Source organism: Notothenia coriiceps, unplaced genomic scaffold (genome assembly GCF_000735185.1).
Source record: "Notothenia coriiceps isolate Sejong01 unplaced genomic scaffold, NC01 NC01_scaffold00020314, whole genome shotgun sequence".
Taxonomy (NCBI): domain Eukaryota; kingdom Metazoa; phylum Chordata; class Actinopteri; order Perciformes; family Nototheniidae; genus Notothenia; species Notothenia coriiceps.
In genome coordinates this window covers 43,521-52,595 of record NW_011353015.1, presented here as the reverse complement: position 1 = coordinate 52,595, position 9,075 = coordinate 43,521, and the positions used below count along the sequence as shown (strand labels likewise).

The 9,075-nt window shown below is 41.9% G+C and overlaps 1 protein-coding gene and 1 long non-coding RNA gene across 2 annotated transcripts in view; both read right to left on the bottom strand.

Moving 5' to 3' along the window:
* Window positions 1–863, bottom strand: part of mri1 (methylthioribose-1-phosphate isomerase 1) — a 5,964-nt gene extending 5,101 nt beyond the window's left edge. Inside the window, exon 1 of the mRNA XM_010779548.1 lies at window positions 330–863. Coding sequence (XP_010777850.1) covers window positions 330–461 — 132 coding nt within the window. The 5' untranslated portion in view covers window positions 462–863. The remainder of the gene's footprint in view (window positions 1–329) is intronic.
* A 1,046-nt stretch (window positions 864–1,909) lies between these two features.
* Window positions 1,910–5,704, bottom strand: LOC104952673 (uncharacterized). Its single transcript, XR_799131.1, has 2 exons — window positions 5,640–5,704; window positions 1,910–5,016 (listed from the first exon to the last, which is right to left on the bottom strand). It is a non-coding gene; the product is annotated as an uncharacterized lncRNA (long non-coding RNA).
* Window positions 5,705–9,075: the final 3,371 nt, after the last annotated feature.

Genomic DNA, 9,075 nt, shown 5'->3' with positions numbered 1-9,075 from the left:
CAGGTGAACAAGGATGATGTCCTTCAGCTTCCAGATTCTGCTTTCCAACTCACCTGGACAGAAACACATTGTTTAGTATATCACTGTAGTGTAGCATTATTGTCAATTAATTATAGTAATTTAACCATAACCAAATACTCCCATATTTATTAAACACATTATTGCATATTTGGTAATCCCTATCTTAAAGACGTTAGTAAATGACAACGAGAAAAAATACATGCACGACGGGAGTAAATGCATAAGCAAGCGGGCAAGCAGGTCGGATGGGAAGTGGGGGAGCAAGGGAGGAGGAGAGAGAGGAAGAAAGAAAGGAAGGGGCTCCGCACCTTCATGGACTTGATGGCCTCGTAAGCGTCCTGCACCGAGCGGATCTCCTCGTAAGTAGTCTGGTGTGGCAGCAGCAGCTGGTTCAGGATCTGCAGAGACCCGGCCCGGTAGCGGATCGATTCCAGCGTCATGACCGAACAACGAGGAGGGATGGCGGGGGAGAAAGAACACGGAGAGACCGGCTGCGGGTGCGCGCACACGCACACACAATCTCTGTCGCACACACACACTTTCACACTCTATTGGGAAGATACACGTTGAAGGGACCGCGGCCTGGATGTCGGTAGTCCACGCGAGCCGTAGCAAAGAGGAGAAGCTAAGTGTAGCCGCACGCGGAGGAGCAGGAGGAGGTGCGGGTGGGACAGAGTCACGAGAGAAGGAGGTCTGCAGTGTGGCACGGGAGGATAGAGGGGAGAGCTATGGGGTGAGGAGTGAGAGAAGAAAACCTTCACACACTGACAGACAAGCAAGAAGGCTGACACGGAACCACGTGTTCACCGAGCAGGAAGCCAGAGCCTCGGTGTCCACGCCCACCAAAGTCTCGCGGGTCGTCCAAAGACTCCCCTCTTCTTCTGTTCCTCCTGCGCACCATCCCCCCTCTCATCTTTCCCCCTTTGTCAGGGGAAATCTCACATTCAAACACGTTAGTAGCATAACACCAAAGCCCCAAGCTTCCCCAGCAACAACAGCAAGCATTGTCTGAAAAAGTGATTCTATTTTTGTCTTACATTTTTATCGTTTTATAGTATTCATTATTACAAAACCAACCAATATGTTATTTTGAATACATTTGTTGAAACCCACTGTGAAGAAGTGTGCCACAAACTAGGCTGGCCTATTTGAAAAAAAAGATCCATAAAGCAATATCACAAAAAACAAGTTACTATTTCATCATCTCTGTGAGCGTTTCTCCTGGAGCTTCATACTAGGGGCTTGCGACATACAGTGTCTAATAATTGCAATTAATAATTATGTTCATTGATGATTAACAGGCCGATTGTTTTCTAGATTCAATGATTAACTGTTTGAAGCATTTCCAGCCCTGTTACTCAAACACCATCAACATGTTTTAGTTCAATATGATATAAAACTGTGAGACACACAACAGAGGCTGAAACTGCATGTTATACTTTTTTTGTACCAAGCATTTATTCGTTTTTATTAATTGATTGTCAAAATAGTGGTGATTATTTTTCAACCGATTGACCGATCAATTAGCCGACTAAACGCTGCAGCTTCAAATTGAAGTGTACTTCTTTGGTATTTGTGTTGAGTATACTGTATAAATGTTCTGCAGACACTAATTAGACATTCACATGAAACCTATTGTATACCCAAAGATACCCAACACAAGCGATCTTAATTTTCTGTTGCCGACTTCTAAAACATGTCATCATCAGTCTAAATCATGTTTATAAGACATTCTATTACAATGCAAATAGGTCAGTAAGTAACAAGAGGAACAAACCGAAGCTGTTAAAAGGGGAACAGGGTTTAAGGTAAATTGTTAATCAGTTATCAGGCTAAATGGGAAAAACCTGATCAGAATTTTTCAGTCAAGTAAAACACACACTCAGTGCTGTATCACCATTTTATTCATGTTAACACCAACCTCATTCAGAAGATAATAAAACCTTAATAATCAGGCTTTCATACATTCCCCTGTTTAATCTGCACACATCTTCTATCTAGACTTACAAGTAAAAATAGAGACAGATACATACATATGCTGTATATTTACTGTATACAAATATTACATTTATATTGATTGCCCTTACATGATTTAACAGATAAAAAAAAGGTAATAAGTTCAAGAATATATTTTTCCCAAGCTCAGATAATTACATTTACTGCAGCAAATCAGGACAGAAATATTAACAGAAAATGACACCAAACGTTCTTCTTTTTTTTAACGGGAGTGCATCCGCATTACAGAGTAGGATCAAACAGAGAAGAAAGCAAACAAACAAACACAACAAATAAGGAGTGTGTGGGGTATGAGTGTGAGTCACCAGCAGGACAAACTTTAACAATATGTCCCTCTGCAAGGGTCCTGAACATCCAACAACCACACTGAATGCTGATGTGCATGTTGCCCTGACAACAGGCCCAGCCTCAGAGGCCATGAGGTTACTGGAGTGGGGTGGGGTGATGTTGCAGGTGTGTGTGTGTGTGTTTGAGGTGACATGGGGTTAAAGGTTTTAGAGTGAAAGAAAGGGCTGCTACTCAGCTCCAGTTTCTGTCAAGGCGTTAAAACATGGAAAGAGTTACAAACTGGGCTTTATATCAGAGATACGTGTCACATTTAGCTTTACTTGACTATGTTGATTGCCAAAGAAAAGTTCTGTTGCAGGACCAAACTGCTGGTTGTTAGCCCATTTACTACAAGCCACAGAAATCACATCACAGCTCATAATAGGAGAAAAAAACATGTTGCTGTGTTTAAGAAGTGTTAAATACTTTTGCTGTCTAAAACAGTTTGATGGTTAATTATTCCAATATTTGTTGTCGTTTGAGTCATACGTCAAGTCAAAAAGCTCTATGCTGATAATATATATAATTTTTTTGTCTTATGTGAAAGTAAATGTAATATCTGTTTTTCGTTGTCATTCTGACATAACAAGACATTTGAAGCCTTGGGTTTTAGAACATTGTAAGAGACACTTACTTGTTTGGCAATTTAATTATTCCGTTTCAGAAAGCCATTCATTTCCATTAACGCTAAATGATTTTCGTACTGCACTAAAATAAATGGAAACACATGCCTGACTCTTGGGAAAATACATCAACTCTGAAACTGTGCTGCATAAAGTATTTTTGATAAAAGTTGCACCCACACTGCTATCGTGCTTTAAGAGCCACGTGCATATTAAACTAAATGCCATCATGTGACTTTAGGCATTCAACTGTCCTCCCACTGCCCCGTCCGTCTAATAAACTGATCAAAAGCATAACGAAACATTTACAAAGCTTCAGAAGATATCCTCTCCTGATAGATTAAAATAAAACGTGGGGGATGGGGTTTTACATACAAATCAACAGAGACTATGGAGGCCTATCAGGTCAACTTTGACCAGGATTATTTGCTAATGGGGTGAGGCAGTGGGTGGATTACAGTAAACACATGATTCCTGTCACTTGACCGAAAAACTATTAGTGGAGTTCACATATATCCACTATGAAGAGTCAAATAAAAACATACAGTAAGGCTCATTTAAATAGTCTGCTACATCCTGGCTGCATACTCAGCGTGGATCAACAGTTAGCAAGTTGTCAAACACACGGAGGAAACATCTGTCCAGGGAATTCATGGCAGAGACATTTTGACATCTGGTGTTGTTGTGGCAAAATTATTAATTTCCAGATGTCTGCAATTATCACACATCTCATTAAGTCTTACAGGGTTCGTCTGAATCTTGACTTCACGGTACCAATTAGGGTAAAGTGGAAAGGAATGACAAGGATGCCTATGACAGGGATGTCTTTGGGGCAACAGAAATAGAAATGAGCCATAACCCAGCCTCACAGACACTTATTGGATTGTATTCCTGTTTGCAGACTATTCACCATCCACTGTGCTGCCACTTTAGAGCTCAGTGGGACAAATCTTGTTTAGTAAACTGCATATGCCAAAAAAGAAAATGGTGGAAAATAGCAACACACTGACGCAGCAGCTGTTAATTATTCTCTAATAGGTGGCATAATGGGCTTGATATTGTTTAACAGTTTGAATAAAATCCAAGTGGAGCGGTTTATTACTTGCGACTCTAAATAATCTTTGAATAAATGCCAAGGACTTTGTGTGAAGACAGTGAAGAAGAAACGGCTGATAAAAAAGCAGAAGAAGAAGCTTTTGCAGCTTTCACCACATTCATGGTGCGTTCCTAACACCCCCCTCTCCCCAGCCCTAAAGGCGACTCTACGTCTGATCTATTCGTCTCCTTGGTGACACAAACACTAATCCCTCATTATGGGATGTAGGCTGCAGCGCCCCGAAGCCCCATTTTTTTATTCCCATATCACACCACTCCAAACGGAGCAGATTACTGTAATCTGGGAACACTGGAGCAGACAGATTAGATTAAGCTCATTACACACATAAAATATGGGAAAAGGGGTTAAGAACACCTCAGTTTGTTGGTTAAACACACGTTAGAGCACACACACATACACACATATCTTTTGGTCATCTGCGGACACCAACATACTCTGGGGGCTGCTGCAAAATCTAACAATCCTATGAAAGATCTCTTCATTGACAATTTACAGAAAAATTTGATTTAAAAAAGAAACAATTAACAGGGCACAGGTAATGTCTGTAAAGCCGTGCTTTACAAGCAGCTTTCTTTAGTATTTAAGTGCAAATAATCCTCCTTTCCCTTAACTGTTAACACGTTGTAATGCTTGCTGTAATTTCTGTGTCCCTTTGTAGGTACAGATTAGTTTTTAATTTCCGTTGCGGGCGTCTAACCACAAGTGATACAAGTTATATGATTAATTTTTGCGGTTGGTTCATGCGGTTGTCAAGGACATGAGAAGCATAGAATCATGCTAAAGGTGCTGTAGTACTCGCTGTAGTGTTTGTATACGAGTGTGAATGAGAGGGATGAAATAACAGTGCTCCAGCCAAGCCTCCACTCCCTCACTCTCCTCTCATCCCGTGCGTTTCCTTTTCAGAGATTCCAGCTGGAGTAGAGAGAAAGGAGGGAATTACAGTGTACATCATGCACATTCATGATGATAAAACCTTTCTTTATATAGACAGTATCTAGAGGAAGTCATTGTTTAGCAATTCACATGTTAATCTCAGGCCTTTGCCTTGAGGTAAGTCCCAAGTACTAAACGTAGAGTCCAAAACAAGTCATCATGTGCTTTTCACCAATTTTGATCCGCTGATTTTGAATACTGCAATTCGTTGAGTACAACCGCATCGTTTTGGTACAGGAACGAAGTTATCGTAGGTATCATTTTGTTTTCCGCTTGTAAGGTAACTCAACAGTTCCCTTCTGCGTCATGACTTGAAGATATCTGATTGGTTCAAATGTGGATCTGGGAAATTAAGTATCGACTTGCTGGGAGTGAATAGCGTCAAGGTTGGTCGATTCAGTAACAGAAAGGAAATGAAATGCTTTGAGGCATACTAAAAAGCACTCTAAATAATCTTTGGGTTTGGAGGTATTTTGAAGTCTGAATCCAAGTGGAGTTGCAAGTTTCTTTTGGTTTTGTCAAATCAAGTCTAAAATCATGAAATGACAGACTCCTAGTTCATGTAAATCCAATCCACACCTCTAGTTTAGAGCAACTCTTACCTCATTCTCAACCATCTTCAGCCGGCCAAGTGCGTCCTTGGCAGCGTCCTATATAAGAGAATGAAACACATACAGTGGGGCAAAAAAGTATTTAGTCAGCCACCAATTGTGCGAGTTCTCCCACTTAAAAATATGAGAGAGGCCTGTAATTTTCATCCTAGGTATACCTCAACTATGAGAAACAAAATGCGAGAAGAAAAAAATCCAGACAATCACATTGTCTGATTTTTAAAGACTTTATTTGCAAATTATGGTGGAAAATAAGTATTTGGTCAATAACAAAAGTTCATCTCAATACTTTGTTATATACCCTTTGTTGGCAATGACAGAGGTCAAACGTTTTCTGTAAGTCTTCACAAGGTTTTCACACACTGTTGCTGGTATTTTGGCCCATTCCTCCATGCAGATCTCCTCTAGAGCAGTGATGTTTTGGGGCTGTCGCTGGGCAACACAGACTTTCAACTCCCTCCAAAGATTTTCTATGGGGTTGAGATCTGGAGGCTGGCTAGGCCACTCCAGGACCTTGAAATGCTTCTTACGAAGCCACTCCTTCGTTGCCCGGGCGGTGTGTTTGGGATCATTGTCATGCTGAAAGACCCAGCCACGTTTCATCTTCAATGCCCTTGCTGATGGAAGGAGGTTGTCACTCAAAATCTCACGATACATGGCCCCATTCATTCTTTCCTTTACACGGATCAGTCATCCTGGTCCCTTTGCAGAAAAACAGCCCCAAAGCATGATGTTTCCACCCCCATGTTTCACAGTAGGTATGGTGTTCTTTGGATGCAACTCAGCATTCTTTCTCCTCCAAACACGTCTAGTTGAGTTTTTACCAAAAAGTTCTATTTTGGTTTCATCTGACCATATGACATTCTCCCAATCCTCTTCTGGATCATCTAAATGCTCTCTAGCAAACTTCAGACGGGCCTGGACATGTACTGGCTTAAGCAGGGGGACACGTCTGGCACTGCAGGATTTGAGTCCCTGGCGGCGTAGTGTGTTACTGATGGTAGCCTTTGTTACTTTGGTCCCAGCTCTCTGCAGGTCATTGACTAGTGTCTCCCCGTGTGGTTCTGGGATTTTTGCTCACCGTTCTTGTGATCATTTTCACCCCACGGGGTGAGATCTTGCGTGGAGCCCCAGATCGGAAGGGAGATTATCAGTGGTCTTGTATGTCTTCCATTTTCTAATAATTGCCCCCACAGTTGATTTCTTCACACCAAGCTGCTTACCTATTGCAGATTCAGTCTTCCCAGCCTGGTGCAGGTCTACAATTTTGTTTCTGGTGTCCTTTGACAGCTCTTTGGTCTTGGACATAGTGGAGTTTGGAGTGTGACTGTTTGAGGTTGTGGACAGGTGTCTTTTATACTGATAACGAGTTCAAACAGGTGCCATTAATACAGTTAACAAGTGGAGGACAGAGGAGGCTCTTAAAGAAGAAGTTACAGGTCTGTGAGAGCCAGAAATCTTGTTTGTTTGTAGGTGACCAAATACTTATTTTCCACCATAATTTGCAAATAAATTCTTTCAAAATCAGACAATGTGATTTTCTGGATTTTTTTTTTCTCATTTTGTCTCTCATAGTTGAGGTATACCTAGGATGAAAATTACAGGCCTCTCTCATCTTTTTAAGTGGGAGAACTTGCACAATTGGTGGCTGACTAAATACTTTTTTGCCCCACTGTATGTATTCTGTGTGTGTGTGTGTTACCTGTGAGTAGAGAAGAAGAGCCTCGCTCCAGCTGGGCTTTCTGCCACTGCAGTCTGTGTGTGAGCTCCTTGTATTGATGGACGAGGTCGGCTGGGGGATCCCGTTGCGCCTTCCGGTACTCTCCAATCTAAGGGACAAGCGTAATGATGAGCATGACTTTTGCAACTCACACACACACACACACACACACACACACACACACACACACACACACACACACACACACACACACACACACACACACACACACACACACACACACACACACACACACCTTTCTCTCCAGCCGCTCCCTGTCGTAGCTGAGGATGCTGAAGCTGTGGAGTTTGTACAGCGGCGGAGAGTTGTTGGGCTGACTGCTCCTGCTGTTCGCTTCATGTCTGGGTTTAGAGCGAGGAGATGGAGCCTGATTCAAACAAACACACACAAAAACACTGAGGCTTCACAATCAATTTATTTCTGTGCCAATGGTGTTAGCTTGAGTTATTCCTGCATGTATAGGCCTTGCTACATGTTTACAGAAAATAAATCAAAGGGCAGCAGCTCTTATCCCGAGGTTTAAAGCTGCTGCACTGAAGGCTGCTGCATACGTTTGTTTTTTTAATCCAATGAAGCACACAATTGAACTCAATGTCTAGATGATAAGAAGTGTTTACTTCTACTATGCTAATAACACGAGATGTGACATTGAGATAAAGAGCTGGTAGCACCAATTCTTCAGTCTTTTGCTGTTAAACATTGCGAAAAGAACAAGAAACAAAACCCTAGATTTAGGATAGCCCAAGGGAAATGCCAAAAGAAAGAAAACTACGTAGAAAACAGGATAGGATAAATGACTGTTTCGGGTATTGATTTAAGGTGACAGTCTCCTTTACTTCTCCATACAGTTAAACATTGTTACATTAAGATGACCACTTAAACAGATGTAATGGATACAGGGTATACACCTCTGCAGCCCGGTTTTAGTTGTGTAAAGATTTGTAAAAATATTAAGAGAGAAGTAAAATCCTGCATATGTTTTAAGCCTCTCCTGTTTACTGGTTACAAAATATAACAATATGGCCGGACGCTGACTTTGAATCATTAAAAAAATCATGTTTAACTCCCGGAGGAACCCCGCTCAGACACAAAGACAGCGAATGCCCTGCTTCAGTTTCACAGTGCACACCCATGCAGGTCAGTGGGAAACTCAAACTCACCCGCTCCTTCTTTCTCTCTGGAGGGGAAAGGGAGGACACAGGATCGAGAACCAGCCACTTCTCCGTCACCGGCTGCAGATCCACTCCTGATAAAGGCTCCCTGATCTTCACCCTCACCTCCAACTTGCCACCTGTAGCTTTACGTCCATCCATCACCTACAGCAACACATATACGCACTGTTCAGATACATCTGGGCAGTACATGTGCATTTGTGTTAGCTGGAAATCAGCACTTACCTCTATAATCTCTCTAAGGTCACAGTGGTTTTCTAGAGTCTCTAACTTCAGATGAGCAGTGCCTATAACTTTGTCCGTCTTAAACAGGCCCCTGTGAAGACAGGGTAAAACACAACTGACCAAAGAACAACATGACATTTACAGCATACATTATTATGGCAAATAGTGATGCTTGTGATGAGTGGTTTTTATTTACCCCTTGTGGACGATTTCAAACTTGATTCCTTTGGACTGGACGACTCGTTTGAAGCCTCGGTGAGTGCGGTTGATGTTGAGTTTGAAAGTCTCT